Raw genomic sequence first — 17,481 nt, 5'->3', positions numbered from 1 at the left:
ACCCCAACTTGTATCCAGCCCCTTTGATACATTCTCCTCCATGTAAAAAATATGACACACAAATATTTCTCCAATTGTTCTTTGCGCATTTCGTTAGTGCTTGATTAATTTTTCGAATAATATATCAGCATATCCAGTGTGACTTGTTTTATTAACTTAAAGAAATAAAAATATATAAAATTATAGTTATAATCCCGATTGCTAATTTTTTTTAATTTAAACGATAAAGGGCCAAATATACCCCTCTATTTTCGAAAATGGTCTAAGAATACCTCTCGTTATACTATTGGGTTATCTATACCCCTGCAGTCATACTTTGGGTTTAAATATACCCCTCATTTAAACGGGGGATACGTGTCACAGTCCTGTTGGTCAATTCTAAATATCTTCTAATTAATTAAAAAGACTCATTAATCATACCCAAAAAGTAATTTTTTAAAGCAATTTTTTTTGTAAAAACTGAAAAAAACTAAAACTATTTTTACTAAAAACTAAAAAAAAGGAAAATATTTTTTTTCAGTTTTTACAAAAAAACTGCTTTAGAAAAAACTGAAAAATATTTTCTAAAACAATATTTTTGAAAAAACTGGAAAAAAAAGTGCTGAAAATTAATTTTCTGAAGCAATTTTTTTTGTAAAAACTGAAAAAAAATTCTAAAAACTGAAAAAACGAAAATATTTTTTTTTCAGTTTGTACAAAAAGATTTCTTTAAAAAAAACTGAAAAATATTTTCTAAAATAATATTTTTATAAAAACTGAAAAAAAAATTAAAAAATAATTTTCTAAAGCAATTAAAAACTAAAAAAAACAGTTTTTTGTTTAAAATATTTTATTTTTTTCAGTTTTTAATTACTTTAGAAAATTACTTTTCAGTTTTTACAAATATATTATTTTAGAAAATATTTTTCAGTTTTTTAAAAGCAGATTTTTGTAAAAACTGAAAAAAAAAATTATTTTCATTTTTTTTCAGTTTTTAGTAAAAATATTTTTTAGTTTTTTCCATTTTTATAAAAAAAATATTTTTCGGGTATGGATAATGGATCTTTTTAATTAATTGGGAGATATTTAGAATTGACTGACAAGACAATGACACGTGTCCCTCCATTTAAATGAAGGGTATATTTAAATCCAAAGTATGAATGCAGGGGTATAGATAATCCAATAGTATAACGAGAATTATTATTAGACCATTTTCGAAAATAGAGGGGTATATTTGGCCATTTGCCATAATTTAAAACAGTTAAAGTTTGTTAAATATTTAATGGGTATCAAAACTATTCACTTTCGGTAAAAATAAAGAACCAAAATTATTCAAGCGGATATTTAGGGGACTATTTTTAACTTACTCCAAAACATAAGTGATCATTTTTGTCATTTTACTTTTTAGTTTCTCCAACATGTTGTTTCCCCACATATTCAGGTGCCGCTGAAATTGAATTGTATTGTTGAAGACGAAGAAGAATAGGAGGGAAAGATGAATGCTCCAGATCGTTACGAACGATTTGTCGTTCCTGAGGGCGTTAAGAAGTAACTACTCTGTTTTCTCACTTTATAGTGTTAGTTGCAAAATGGGTTAACAATTTTCTTTAATTTATTTAGGGTTTCGTACGAGAGAGACACAAAGATTATAAATGCAGCTACTTTCACCATTGAAAGAGAGGAACACACTATCGGCAACATTCTTCGCATGTAAATTACACAACTTTTGATTGCTCTTTTTTTTCTCTATTTCTATTAAAGTTTCATTCTTTCTGTAAAGACCCTGATTTTTTGGTAATATTCACATGATTATTGAACGTAACAGGCAACTGCATAGGGATGAGAATGTATTATTTGCTGGGTACAAGTTGCCTCATCCTCTTCAGTACAAAATCTTGCTCAGGGTTAGTAATATATTCTCTTGTTTGTGCCCCTTTCTTCAGCTTTTTGTGTGTTTTTTTGCTCGTATAATTGCATTGCGTTTAAGTGCTCGTTTGGTTGGTTCGTATGGGAATTAATCACGCTATAAAACTCTGCATTGTTTAGTACATTGATTAATTACTAGTTTGTTTTCCCTCATAAATAAATAATACTTGTAGAAGCTATGCGGGAATGTATGTATTATTTAGGATGTGGAATAACAATGCGGGTATTAGCAATATATCTTAAACATTCAACAAAATCTCAACATAACTAATCCCTACATAACTTCTCTTTGAACCAAATAACCCCTTAAAGTAAGACAACTGTGTATAGTTTTTTATGTGATAATTGTGAGTACGACAACAAAAAAAAAAGATGGCTTGGAGCAACTAGGAAATGGCATAGCTTGTTGTATTGCTCACAAAGGATAGCAAGATGCACAAGTCAAGCTAGTTATTTTCTAAGGCGTACCTAACGGGAAGAAGGGCAGTGAGTATTCACAAACAAGAATGAATACGAGAAAGATAGGATTGTATTCACTAGATAAAAACACACTCCTATTACTTATAAGAGTAGTTGAAGAAGCTGAATTGATTGGGGTGGGAAAATAAAGCTATGGAAGCTGGAAAGATGTGTCATGCATTTAGTATAGTAAATTGGAAGGGCAATTTCAGTGCCCCGAAAGGAAAGTAATACGGTTACATTTTCAGTGCTTGCTAAGTGCAAATACCTAGTGTATGGTTTTCCAGCTAGTTGATCGCTTTGGTGGATATTCCTCTGCAGAAATGCCCAATTTAGATTTCAAACTGAGAAGTGAGTAGCAAAAAAAAAAAATACAATTATTGACAGTTAAAAAGATTCTTTGACTCCTTTTCCTCATTCCTGTAGAAGCTTTCACGCCTCAAGACTTTCCTTGTGCTATCTTGCACCTTGAATATGACTTTAACAACTAATAAAAGAGGAGTTAAATTCAAATGGAATATTTTGAGCGGGTCTTAGATGACTGCGAATAGACTACAAAAATCATGTATTACATGTGACAAGACAAGATTTAAGGTTGTAGGTCGGTCATAAGTCAAACGAAAATAATGATTTGTTGGTTTTTGAATTACTCACATAAACAACGATGAGTAAAAGAGTTGTAAAGCTACAATCTGGTGAAATATACAAAAGAAACAGAAAAAGAAAATCACTAGAATGTCCCTATATATATAAAAAAAAAAATCAATATAATGTCTCCTATTGCGTAGGAAGTCTACTAGAGCCAACCAGCAAAGCCATTCCTGATAGACCATACAAAATCCGGGCAAATCACTTCCCCCCACACCAAATCATATATAACATGCAACTGCTTCTTTTGCTAGAGGGCGACTAGAGCAGTTACCTTAGAGAATTAACCACCTCCATTTATTACAGTGTGCTGTCCGCTATTTGTTTAATTTTAAGCATATTAATGGAATAGTAGGAAATAGTTGTCAGTTGATTAGATAATAGGTTGTTAGTCTTGCAGTCCTGGTGGTTGAGTTTTTCATTTGTTAGTTTATATAGTTTCTGTTAGTAGCTTATTTGATTTGTTAGGTCTTCACTATATACTCATCTTTCAGAGTTTCTGAGTTATAAGATTTCAAGGTTGTATTTTCTTTCGTAGTGTAGGAAGAATAGAATCTTTCTTTTTTGAGAATGAAAAAAAATTGTGAATATTTTCCCTGTTCAGGGGTGTATGTCCTGAAATGGTTGCTGCCAAAGCAATCATGTCTTCTGCATTATTGTTTCCGCTGTATTTCTTGTGGACTTGTATAGAATCTCTTTAGGTTCTAATTTGTCTGTTGGATACTATGATGTTTTACTGCAATCTTGTTTGTTTAATGCACTTTGATCTCTGTGGATTTGACCTATTGCTTTGTTTGATTTGTAGATTCAAACAACAAGCCAGTCCTCACCTATGCAGGCATATAACCAGGCTATAAACGATCTTGATAAGGAACTTGATCATCTAAAGAATCAGTTCGAGGTACAGTTATCTTTTAATTTCTCTAGCTTGTTTCAAGTAGATATTGTCTATGTACTATAATATGTTACCAGCATCAATGCAGGCATCATTTCTGGCTTCGGATTTCAAGATGTTCAATAATGTTTGATTGTCATATGAAGAAAAAAATCAAAAGAGTTAAAATGTGTACTTAGGAAGTTTTAAATATTTGGAAAATCTAAGATAATCCAGTTTTATTTTTGCAAGGTTACCTTTTACTTGAAAAAGTGTATGGTTCTTTAGTACTTATTTCCTTTTCATTTTTTGGTTGGATTAGTTATGGTTCTCATTCTTCAGTACTTAAGATGAAGCATTAATTAAAAATCTTTTATGTAGTGTTTTCTTTATTTTTTATATGAAATACTATGGTTCTACACGGGATGGACGCAAAGTGTTGAAAGCATCTAGAGTTTAAGCTTCTTTACCTTCTTCTTGAGATACAATAAATGGTAGGGAAGATAACCTGTTAGATATGCTCTTATACTGAAGCTCTTACAGTTTCTTGCCTCGAACTTGACACTGATTTAAAACTGAATTTAAAAACTGAAATGAGAGATTGTAAAGTGATGGCTATTCTTCTAGAGTTCCTTAATACTTCTCAAAATGGACAGCTAGGTCCTATGACAATTCTCCTGGTTGAAAATTCTTGAGGGGACAGCTTGCACTCAAAGAATCTCCCTACTTTTTCCTTTCCTTTTCAAGCACCGTCATGCTCAGTTTAGTCTCGCCATGATTGTCTTCTCTTTTGCCACCTAATGATCCAAAAAGTTATAAACCCTTGAGCAAAAAAAACATACCAGTTACCTTTTTCTCCTTTCCGCATTGCTATTAAAGGGGGACTCCACTTATTTGCTAACAGTGAGCCTGTCCATAAGCTGCTCAATTACCCCTGGGAAAAGCCCCATAGGTCTTGAAACTTTGAGAACTGAAAAGCGGTGACCATGGACTGGATTGTCGTTCTCCAACCACTTGCTTTACTTGTTGGTCATTGATGTCATAGGAAAGACAAACAATATTTATAGACTCCATTGCAGAACATACGAAAAGGTCAAAATGATGAAAGAGGAGAGGTAAAAAATCCTCTTTGTTGGCCACCTTTTTTTCTTCTACAACATTTAACTATGAGAATCTTCAAAATCTAGCCATATAAACAGGAAGATTGAACAAAACGATAATTTATCTCTAGATCTACCATGACAATAGTTAGACAGAAGAGAGCTTATTGAATCTAGTTGCAGGAGAGAGCTGAAATAGAGAGTGAATGGGAGCTGTCGCCAGGGGAAGATGCACTGGCTAGTCTGATACTAACCTAAGCCTTCTAACTCGGGGGAGTTTCTAGAGAGAGAAAGTAGAGAGAGGTGATTTAAGATGTGTCCTTGGCTATTAAGCTATAATTCAACCATGTGAGAGGTTCTTGACATGCGATTTGAGAGGATCAATGAAGAATTTGTTTTGTGAAGTTTGGATATTAGAAGAAAGAAAACAAAAGTGAAATTAGTTCTTTACCTTTTATCTTTGATTCTCTAATCACAAACTGTTTGTTGATTAAAAAAACATGAGCAGGGTGAAAGCTAAATAGTGAACATGAGTGAACCCTAACCCTGCTATCACTAATTAGAATAGGAATCTCATCCACAAACAATCCTAGGGAAGCTTAAAAACAAGCCAAAAATTATCTTTAGATATGGTCTAGTCTCCTCAGTTCAGTTATGGAGAGGGGTTGCTTATTCACTTCTCTAGCTGATTCACTTCTCTACCTTCCCCGGACCCCGCGCATAGTGCACCGGGTTGCCCGTTTAGCTGATGCTATTGTTGCAGAATCAGACACCATCGTCAGGGGACGCTATCTTCATTTTCCTTTTTCTTTTTTTCTTTGTGTTTTTTCCATATCACCCTTTTGCTTTTGTAATAGCCTGGTCTATCTGGTCATTGTATGGGAAAATATTGTTTCATATATTTGACCTACTTAATATTTGGAGAGTCTGAATTCTTCGGGAAGAAGAAGCTTTATAAATGGGCTGAAAAGAGCGTCCAGCTCATAAGTTTTGAAGTCACTCTATTGGCTTGTATCAGGTTTTGTCCATGCATCAGATTTTGCATTTTCATTTTTGCATGGTGACATGTGAAATTTTTACTTGAAACATTTCTGTGCTCGTTCATATTATGATGCTTAGTTTGTTCTCTTGATTGTAGGGCGAATTGGCCAAGCACTCGAATAACTTTTAAGCCATTCGACAGTGATGTTTGGTTCTAAACAATGGTGCCTCGTACAGTTTCCTAGTTCAAGTCTTCATCTGTATGTATGTTCAACCAGCAACTACAGTTTGGCTTGGGCAGTAGCTCAGGCTTCGATTTAAACTATTTGCTTTCAATATTGGCAAGTTGACTTGTACTTTGAAGGTCTACTGTATGCCTCAAGTTTATTTCTGGTGGTCTTGAGAAGTACCCTCTTTGTCTTGGATCTTTTCTTCAACATTATCTTTTGCATCAGACTCAATGTTTATGTCGTAATAGAGATGGAAATATGTAGAAATTATATCGATATACAAAGTACAGGTAAAGTCAAGTTGCTTCTCTTCGTCTTCATTTTTTTTCCTCTCTAATCTTTTGTTTAGAGTAAACCAATAAGGTTCTCTTATAGGTGATCAGCAAAGCTGATATCAGGACCTTTGGCACGCATTTAGTATCTTTTTGGTTTAGTTTGATTTTTAATTATCTTACAACTATTACCTTTTAATCAAGTTTCAACGTTTTACAATCCAAAAAATAAAAGTGCTCCTACATAAGAGGACAGAAAATAATGTTAGAGAAAAGCAAAAAAAAAGAAAGAAAAAAGAGGTATTTTTGAATACCTCATTTTCTTCTCTTTCTCCTTCTCCTACCAGCCTTGAACTCTCGACCTAGTGGAATTGAGAGGACTATCTCAACCACTATGTACAAGAATGACCGGTGTCTTCCTACCAACAAGCAAAACTATTTATCTGCCTTGTAACATAAAATGGGCTAAAGCTAACAAGTTTGAGAATGGTTCATGTTCATGAAAAAAAAGTCCAATATTGAGTGAGCAGTGTCTTTGCGTCATTGGGCAAATTATTAAGGCCCAAACAGCTAGGCCCACAAATTTGTGAACACCTCATGTTTTGGGTGATTTGCACAAATAGGACACTCCGAGCCAATATTGATTTTTGGATTCCGCTTGTCCTATAGGCGAAACTTCAAGTTTAACAAGTGTTGCTCTTCGCTTGACCCATGGGAAATACTTTTGACCACATTAAAGATTTGACGGGGTCAAAAAATCAAGATCTTTCATTTTCATCGTTGGGTGTAATTTCTTGTCAAGTTTATCTAAACAATATTTCAAATGAAGTAGATGTCATCGTTATATCTTATCTTTTTGGTTCGTAGTTAGCATGTAATTTGTTTGAATATATAGGTACTTGGTAGTCTATAAATTAAAGAGTTATGAAATCATCTTATTTGATGAAAAGAAAAAAAAGGAAATCATCTTAGTTGGTAGTTTTTCAAAAATTAACCCTTCTTGCTAATGTAGCCATCTTATAGTCCATAGTCCACACTCAACTCAAACTTGGAGAAATTTGAAATTTATTGCACAGCCTTTTCTTATAACCAAGATCTTTATTTGACTAGTAAATTCCAAAACTTTAGTGTTAATTCTTTCTATTCATGTACTCTATAGTAGGGGTGTACAAACCGAACCGGAAAATTGCACCAAACCGAAAAGTCAAACCAAACAAATTAAAAAACCCGACTAAGTTTGGTTTGATTTGGGTTGGTATTGAGTAAAAAAACCCAAACCAAACCGACATATAAATAAATAATTTTTATATATATTTTTAAGATTTTATATAGAATTTTCTTTAAAAATATCTAGAAATATTTGGGATTCTCTTACGTGATATGATATTTAATAGAATATGAAGTGCTCCATATTTATTAGGGCGATGTGCACAGATAGCCAGTAATAACACATGTATTTATTTTTAAGCCATTGTTTTAAATATATTTAGTCTTTAGCCACTGCTTTAATAAACTTTTACTCGCCTGGACGAAAATACCCTTCTGCTATATAGGATTTCGCTAATACATACGCTCCTTATTCACGATCAGCAGCAGCTCAAACTTACGTGCAAACTTACGTGCAGAGAATTGTTGTGATCGTCCAAAATTGCAGCAGCTTCTCTTCCGATTTCAAACTTTTTGTCTAAGTTCAGAATTCAACTTTCTCGTCCAAAATTCACCATAAAATTACAGTAAGTTCTAAAGTTTCAGATATCTCTATATGCTTTTGTGAGTTTGTGTAGATTTTTATTTCGTTACTAAAGAATAAGATGCTAGGAATTTGATTTTTTTTTCTTTTTTGTATTGATAACGTTAAGGACATCGCGTCCTTAACTCTGTGATTGTTCTGTAAATATTGAGGACATAATGTTAAGGATTTGGTGTCCTTAACATGACTGTTATTCTAAAAAATATTAAGGATAAAGTGTCCTGTATTTTGCAACTTGTATTAATAAAGTTAAGGACACGATGTCCTTAACTTCATGACTGTTGTTCTAAATATTAAGGACATAGTGTCATGTATTTACAAATTGTATTAATAAAGTTTAGGACACCATGTCCTTAACATTTTCACTGCACACAGCAAAGTTAAGGACACAATGTCCTTAACTTTTTCACTGCACACATCAAAGTAACTTTTACAATGCACACATCAAAATTAAGGATAGCTTGTCCTTAACTTTTACAATGCACACATCGAAGTTAAGGACATCATGTCCTTAACTTTTACAATGCACACATCCAAGTTAAGGACACCATGTTCTTAATATTTTGACTGCACACATCAAAGTTAAGGACATAGTATCCTATTTTTGCAACTTGTACTGATAAAGTTAGGACATGATGTCCTTAACTTCATGACTACTATGTAAAAATTAAGGACATAGTGTCCTGTTTTTGCAACCTATACTAATAAATTTTAGGACACCATGTCCTTAACATTTTCACTGCACACAGCAAAGTTAAGGACACAATGTCCTTAACTTTTTCATTGCACACATCAAAGTTAAGGATAGCTTGTCCTTAACTTTTACAATGCACACATCAAAGTTAAGGACAGCTTGTCCTTAACTTTTACAATGCACACATCGAAGTTAAGGACACCATGTCCTTAACATTTTGACTGCACACATCAAAGTTAAGGACATAGTGTCCTGTTTTTGCAACTTGTACTGATAAAGTTTAGGACATGATGTCCTTAACTTCATGACTACTGTATAAAAATTAAGGACATAGTATCCTGTTTTTGCAACCTATACTAATAAAATTTAGGACACCATGTCCTTAACATTTTCACTGCACACATCAAAGTTAATGACAACTTGTCCTTAACTTTTACAATGCACACATCCAAGTTAAGGACACTATGTCCTTAATATTTTGACTGCACATATCAAAGTTAAGGATATAGTGTCCTGTTTTTGCAACTTGTACGAATAAAGTTTAGGACATGATGTCCTTAACTTCATGACTACTGTGTAAAAGTTAAGGACATAGTGTCCTGTTTTTGCAACCTATACTAATAAAGTTTAGGACATGATGTCCTTGACTTCATGACTACTGTGTAAATATTAAGGACATAGTGTCCTGTATTTGCAACTTGTATTGATAAAGTTTAGGATATGATATCCTTAACTTCATGACTATTGTTCTAAATATTAAGGACATAGTGTCCTGTGTTTTGCAACTTGTATTGATAAAGTTTAGGACATCTTGTCCTTAACTTCACGATTGTTGTATAAATATGTCCTGAATTTTCCATTTTCTTGACTTGCAGGATGGATACAATATGTACTATAGTTGCTTTTAATGGTAGATGGACTGCAGACTATAAGTATCTTGATCATCAAACAAAGCTTGTTCTAGTACCTGAGGCAATTCGATTTGAAGATTTCATTAACCAGGTATTTGAAGTTATTGAATTGGATAGAGACAAGTTTGAAGCAATGATATGGTTTGATATCAATCTGGGAACAAGCAAGGGAATGCTTGTATCCAAAGATTTAGATCTTCACACATGCATAAAATTACTAAAAAGTCATTCACTCTTCAAGGGCTGTCGTTTCATTGTTGATATTTCGGAAAGAGTTTTTGATTCTACAAGCACCTTTGAACATATCAATACAGAAACTCAACAAGACAATCAAGATAAATACCAACAGATAATGGAAATAGATGTGGTTGAAACTCAACCAATAACTGAAGAGGTGCTTCAAACATTTGATTCTATTCAAGTAGAAGGACAAAGCATTATAGAGATTGACAACGAACAAGTTTTGGGTATTCAAGTCTTAGAGAGTGCACCGGTAATAGAAGAAGTTGCTGAAAAAACCTTTACTCAACTAACTAGACAAAGCTCAAATTCGAAACAAAAAGAATCCCCAACTACAATATTAAGAGAAAATGCTTCGTTGGATGAAATAAAAGTGGGATCAATATTTGACAAAAAGAAGAGTATAATTAACTATTTTTCCAATATAGCAATTAAAGGACATTTTGAATTCAAGGTTGTTAGATCAAGCTCAACAAGATATTCGTTGAAATGCAATGATGATAGGTGTGGGTGGTGTATGCGTGCTTTCAGAATTAAAGATTCAACACTATTCAAGATGGTAAAGATTGAGAAAAATCATGACTGCTCAGTTAACACTATGAAAACTGATCAAAGGCATGCAACTTCAAAGTTGATTAGTGGTTACATTATCGACAATCTTCGAGACCCAAGGTTTGAAGTTACACCAGCCTTTGTCATGGCAGAAATGCAAAAATTGCATGGACTAGACATTGGTTATCACAAGGCGTGGCGTGCTATTCAACGTGCTTCAGCTTTAATAAGAGGAACTCCTGAAGAGAATTATGAATTATTGTCTTCATACTTGTATATGATGAAAAGTAAAAATCCGGGAACATACACTAACATAAAGATAGACGACAACAACAGGTAAACAATCAAAAAAAGAGTTTATTAGTCTGTTTTATAAACTTTAGGACATGGTGTCCTTAACTTGAATATGTGCAATGAAAAGGTTAAGGATATGGTGTCCTTAACTTTGATGTGTGCAGTAAAAATATTAAAGACATGGTGTCCTTAACTTTGATGTGTGCAGTGAAAATGTTAAGGACATGGTGTCTTTAACTTAGATATATGTAGTGAAAAACTTAAGGACACGGTGTCCTTAACTTTGATGTGTGCATTGTAAAAGTTAAGGACATGTAGTCCTGAACTTAGAGCTACAAGTTAAAAAGTTATGGACAGGTAGTCCTGAACTTAGAGTTACAAGTTAAAAAGTTAAGGACATGTAGTCCTGAACTTAGAGTTACAAGTTAAAAAGTTAAGGACATGTAGTCCTGAACTTAGAGCTACAAGTTAAAAAGTTAAGGACAGGTAGTCCTGAACTTAGAGTTACAAGTTAGAAAGTTAAGGACATGTAGTCCTGAACTTAGAGCTACAAGTTAAAAAGTTAAGGACATGTAGTCCTGAACTAAGAGTTACAATTTAAAAAGTTAAGGACAGGTAGTCCTGAACTTAAAGTTACAAGTTAAAAAGTTAAAGACATGTAGTCCTGAACTTAGAGCTACAAGTTAAAAAGTTAAGGACAGGTAGTCCTGAACTTAGAGTTACAAGTTAAAAAGTTAAGGACATGTAGTCCTGAACTTAGAGCTACAAGTTTAAAAGTAAAGGACAGGTAGTCCTGAACTTAGAGTTACAAGTTAAAAAGTTAAGGACATGTAGTCCTTAACTTGGATGTGTGCAATGAAAAAGTTAAGGATATGGTGTCCTTAACTTTGATGTGTGCAGTAAAAATGTTAAGGACATGGTGTCCTTAACTTTGATGTGTGCAATGAAAATATTAAGGACATGGTGTTCTTAACTTGGATGTGTGTAGTGAAAAACTTAAGGACATGGTGTCCTTAACTTTGATGTGTGCATTGTAAAAGTTAAGGACATGGTGTCCTTAACTTTGATGTGTGCAGTGAAAAAGTTAAGGACATTGTGTCCTTAACTTTGCTGTGTGCAGTGAAAATATTAAGGACATGGTGTCCTTAACTTTGATGTGTGCAGTGAAAAAGTTAACGAGATGGTGTCCTTAACTTTGATGTGTGCAGTGAAAATGTTAAGGACGTGGTGTCCTTAACTTTGATGTGTGCACTGAAAATGTTAAGGACATGGTGTCCTTAACTTTGATGTGTGCATTGTAAAAGTTAAGGACATGGTGTCCTTAACTATGATGTGTGCATTCTAAAAGTTAAGGACAAGTTCTCCTTAACTTTGATGTGTGCACTAAAAATGTTAAGGACATTGTATCCTTAACTTTGATATGTGCAGTGAAAATATTAAGGATTTGGTGTCCTGTATTTTTAACCTTCTGTTAAACTGTATTTTCAGGTTTCTTTATATGTTTTATGCATATGCATCATCAATAGCTGGTTGGAATCATTGTAGACCAGTGATTGCTGTTGATGCAACTTTTTTGAAGTCAAAATATCGTGGTGTTTTAATGATTTGAGTTTCAAAGGATGCAAATAACCAAATATTCCCACTAGCCTTTGGAATTGCAGAATTTGAAAATAACAATTCCTATGAGTGGTATTTAGTGAGCTTTGCAATGCAATTGGGATCCGTGACAATTTAATTTTTTATCGGACAGGCATCAATCTATTGCACATGGCATTGCAAAGGTATATCCTGAAAGCCACCATGGGATTTGTATCTATCATTTGGAGCAGAACTTAAAGCGAAGGAAAGTGAAAAGTGAGGTCATAAAAAATTTTCAAAGTGCTGCAAGAGTATACAGGCGCAAAGAATTTGATCTATACATGTCAGATATAGCAAAAGTTGATAAGAAGACTTTTGACTACTTGATGGAAGAACCACCGGAAAGGTGGGCACGTTCTTGTAGTCCACGACGAAGATATGACATGCTCACAACAAACATAGTTGAGTCAATGAATTCTGTGCTATTAGAAGTAAGGAAGTTGCCTATATTAAGAATGATGGGTTTCATCCAAGTGAAGCTACAACGTTGGTTTTATGAAAGAAGAAATGAAGCAGAAGGAACTTTTTATGACGTTTCTTGTTGGGTAGAAGAGGAATTGAAGAAAAAGATAGATTTAGCTTTTAATTTAAATGTAAGTATTATGTTCTTACTTTAGCTTATTATTTTAATGATAATTTAACATAATGTACTAACTTATAGTTTTTCAACTTTGAAGGTCTTCCCTGTTGATTCATGGCGTTCTAGAGTTGAGGAAGAAGGAATTACTTTCTTGGTGGACTTAAACAAAAGAACATGTGATTGTTTTCAGTTTCAATTTGATGAATTGCCATGTATACATGCAATTGCAGCTATTGAGAAGAGAAACATCAAGACGTCCAATTTCTGCTCGGACTGGTACTTAAAGGAATCTTGGCTGAAAACATATGAAAGATAAATACATCCTGTAGGAAATACGAATTCTTGGATTGTACCAAAGAGTGTTAAGTCACAAATTATTAAACCTCCAGATTTCAAAGTCCCGCCAGGTAGAAGGCAAAAGAAAAGGCATATTCCAGCTACCGAATCATCAAAAATAACATTCAAATGTGGTCGTTGCAGAAGAATTGGTCATAATAGAACATCTTGTATATTCTCCGGCAGTCCATCCATTTTCAAGGAAGCATAGAGAATAATAGATATATCCACTTATATTTATCTACTCTTTTAAGTTTTTGCTATAAATTGGATTCATTTAGATTGTTTTTATTTGAGCAAGTAAACATTAGCAGATGGTTATATAAAAGATGTCCTGAATTTTCAAAGTTTCTTTGCACTTACTTATTCTTTTTTTTTTTTTTGGGAGTTCAATTTACCTTTGTCGGACCAATTATTGTTTATGAGATTTTATTCTTGACGTAAGTAAACAAGAAAGTCCTTTTCTTTATATAATTTGACGCCTGCAACTTGCTACATCTTTATTTTTAAAATGAGATTGGTACAAGTAAAACTTAAGGACGTAATCTTTTACAAGTCCTGAAAATTTCAAGTATGAATCTAATATTAAGGATATAAATTTCTAAAATGTCCTTAACTTCTGGATTATTATCTAGATTTCCAGAAGTTCAGGACATTTCAGAAAAATATGTCCTGAATATTATTTTCATCCTTCAACAAATCAGGACGTTTATGAACATAATGTTTTGAAGTTCTACAACAATCAATGTATCTTTTGCTATATCTCTATAGATTTAATAAAAAACTGGCAATTTAAAATGGACAAATCAGTAGTTATAAAATTGACATCTGCAACTTGCTAAACACAACTTGCTACATCTTATTTTTAAAATGAGATTGGTACAAGTGGACTTCAGGACATAATTTTTTGAAACGTCCTAAACATTTGAAGTATGAATCTAATATATAGGACATAAATTTCTAAAATGTCCTTAACTTCTGGAAATCTCAGTTTATTGTCTATATTCCAGAAGTTTAGCACATTTAAAAAAATATGTCTTGAATATTATTTTCATCCTTCAACAAATAAGGATGTAGTTAACAGATTCTGAAGTTCTACAACAATCAATGTGTGTTGCTTTGAATTTCTAAAAACTTCAAGACAATTTAATCAAAGATTGGCCCTTTAAAACTGTAAAAAAAAAATGGACAAATCAATAGTTAACAGAAAGAAAGAAATTAATAACACGATGCCTTCATATTACTGTTGAAACTGTAATTTAGCATAGCTGTGACCAAAAAATCATGCTATGCAAACAAAATAAAGTGCCTTGTGACAATTTACAGGATATTTCAGAATTCATATGGATTCTTTACAGCAATTTTATACTAATTTCACTACAACTGACTTTCTTTACAACTACACTACATCTCCTTTGGGCAGGAAGTTTCATTTTCACTATCATAGTCGTCGCCGACATTTTCTGGTGGTGTATCATAACCAGAATTTCTTTTTCACTCTCCATGTGCCCAAAGATTTGCTGCAAGTTCTTTTCTGAAGTTTGATATGTCCTCAGGTTGGAATTTCTCCACATCTTTTCCCATCATCAACAACTCCACATACTTAATTAGGAATGCACCACAATCAGTCCTAAGAAAAATATGGAGTCAATTAAACAATATCTTTAATAAAATAAATCTAAAGTACATATAAATTATATAGCAAATGACAACACGTAAGATCCAGTTTGGTGTGATGATCTTTACTACTGAATATCAAATTTGTTGAATGCATTTCCAAAAGACTTGTGATTTTTCTCAAACTGTGAGAACTTTAGCAAGTGGGGGATCATGCGTGCATACATTTCAATGTGTTTCATTCCTTACTCATATGGCTCACTATATATGGAATCGTACACATCAATCTTTCTCTCATTCAAGTCCAATACCCCCAAAAGAAAATGTGTCACAACATCATTATTTTCTGAAGGAAGCCGACATGGAAAAAAGATTTTGTCAACCTCTGTCCAAGCAATTCCACATCTACGATTGTCACCCCACACATATGGTGTGAGAACCAACTTATTATCATCACACCAAAACAAATCTGAAGCATCTTCATTGAAATCCTTATACACAATTAGCATATAGTTATCAAAAAGTATATCTATAGTTGTGCAACGAAAAGGATGGGCGCAAGGGTGGTAGCATTCCTTCTTTCTCAAATAATACAGGGCAATGTCAATATGCTTCATAAAAAGGCAAAAAAGAAAAAAAAATCCATCAGTCATAAATAAATAAAAAATAATAAATTAAGAAGAAAGAAAACAAATGCCTTGTGAATTATCAAACCTTATCATCAAGTACAAAGCTACTATCTGCAAGCTCAAGGAAGAACATTTTTCTACTGATTTTTTTATGGTACAATTTATATGGATTCTTTCTCACACCATTATCCTCAGCATATATATCAGTTTGTCCCCTGAAAATTTTGAAAATATCAAAGTTAGAAAGTTTATAAGTTAGTTCTCAATTCCTAATTTAGGACTCTTGGTCCTGAAGTTAGAGTTGCAAATTCAAAAGTTAAGGATATGATGTCCTTAACTTACAGTTACAAGTTCAAAAGTTAAGGACACTTGGTCCTGAACTTAGACTTACTAGCTCATAAATTAAAGGACAATTAGTCATGAACTTAGAGTAACAAGCGCATAAGTTAAGGACAATTGGTCCTGAACTTAGAGTGAAAGTTCAAAAATTAAGGACACTTGGTCCTGAAGTTAGAGTTGCAAATTCAAAAGTTAAGGACATGTAGTCCTTAACTTACAGTTACAAGTTCAAAAGTTAAGGACACTTGGTCCTGAACTTAGACTTACTAGCTCATAAATTAAAGGACAATTAGTCATGAACTTAGAGTAACAAGCGCATAAGTTAAGGACAATTGGTCCTGAACTTAGAGTGAAAGTTCAAAAATTAAGGACACTTGGTCCTGAAGTTAGAGTTGCAAATTCAAAAGTTAAGGACATGTAGTTCTTAACTTACAGTTATAAGTTCAAAAGTTAAGGACAAATGTAAGCAATTAAAAAATAATGAATACATTTAGGGACTTACACTTTTTTGCGACCTTTCCATTTCTCCTTGCCCAACCACCCAATGAATTTCTTCAATAAGTTTTTATCATCTTTGGCATAATGAAAAATACATGTACGAGTATATTTTGATTTTATTCAGCCTGTATACTTAGGAGTATTTTCATTGTGTGCCATCGATGTTCCTCTTTTTCTTTTCTGTTCAAAAGGAGATTTCAATTGCCAACTAAGCTTCTTATTCCTTTTCCCTCGACCAAGCTCTTCTTCAACATTTCCTTCAACCTCCATAGATAAACCCTCATCAATGCTCATTTGTGTAGTCAGAGGAGTAGGAGTAAGAATAGCAAATGATGGACCATCAAAATCAATACTATCTCTCTTCCTTTTCCTAGTATATTGGTTAACGGCTTCATTTTTGTTTTGCTCTGCAAGCAACACTACATATACATTAGTTTGCTGCAAGTCATCAATTCTATGAATTGTCAAATGAAGAGACAAAAACTAAGGACATAATTTTTGAAATGTCCTGACAATTTGAATTATGAATACAATATTAAGGACAGAATCAATACTTGTGTTGGCCACGCTGCCTTCTTGTATTTCTTTAACAGACAATAGTGTTGACATATTGCTTGCATTTTTTTTTTATCTTGCAACTGTTCTCCATGTTCTTCGAATGCAAGTTCACAAGATTCTGCAAAATATTTACAGGAGCTAACACAATTAGTACTTGTTACTAATCTTTTATTAAAACAAACATGTATGAGATGAAAAAAAACTCCGTCTAACCTTTTGTAACTGTCAAGATCATGCCAGTTAAATCATTATCTTGACTAGCATTTTTTTGGCTTCCAATATTGTCTGTAAGAGAGAGAGGTGTAGAGATATCATACGTTCCTTCTATACATTTGCAAACAATCTCACTTATGCTTGTTTCTTGGGTATTTTCTAT

At 33.1% G+C, this 17,481-nt stretch overlaps 1 protein-coding gene across 1 annotated transcript; it reads left to right on the top strand.

Annotated features, from left to right (window-relative positions):
• The first annotated feature begins 1,368 nt into the window (after positions 1-1,368).
• LOC107818685 (DNA-directed RNA polymerases II, IV and V subunit 11) lies at positions 1,369-6,497 on the top strand. The gene is made up of 5 exons (XM_016644722.2): positions 1,369-1,527; positions 1,600-1,689; positions 1,805-1,883; positions 3,818-3,913; positions 6,125-6,497. Exons 1-5 carry the CDS (start codon positions 1,475-1,477, stop codon positions 6,155-6,157), a joined length of 351 nt encoding a protein of 116 aa, XP_016500208.1. The 5' UTR covers positions 1,369-1,474; the 3' UTR covers positions 6,158-6,497.
• The last annotated feature ends 10,984 nt before the right edge of the window (positions 6,498-17,481 follow it).

Source organism: Nicotiana tabacum, chromosome 2, assembly GCF_000715075.1.
Source record: "Nicotiana tabacum cultivar K326 chromosome 2, ASM71507v2, whole genome shotgun sequence".
In the NCBI taxonomy this organism is placed as follows: Eukaryota; Viridiplantae; Streptophyta; class Magnoliopsida; order Solanales; family Solanaceae; genus Nicotiana; species Nicotiana tabacum.
The sequence above is the reverse complement of the archived record's forward strand: the minus strand, read 5'-3'. Positions and strand labels throughout refer to the sequence as shown.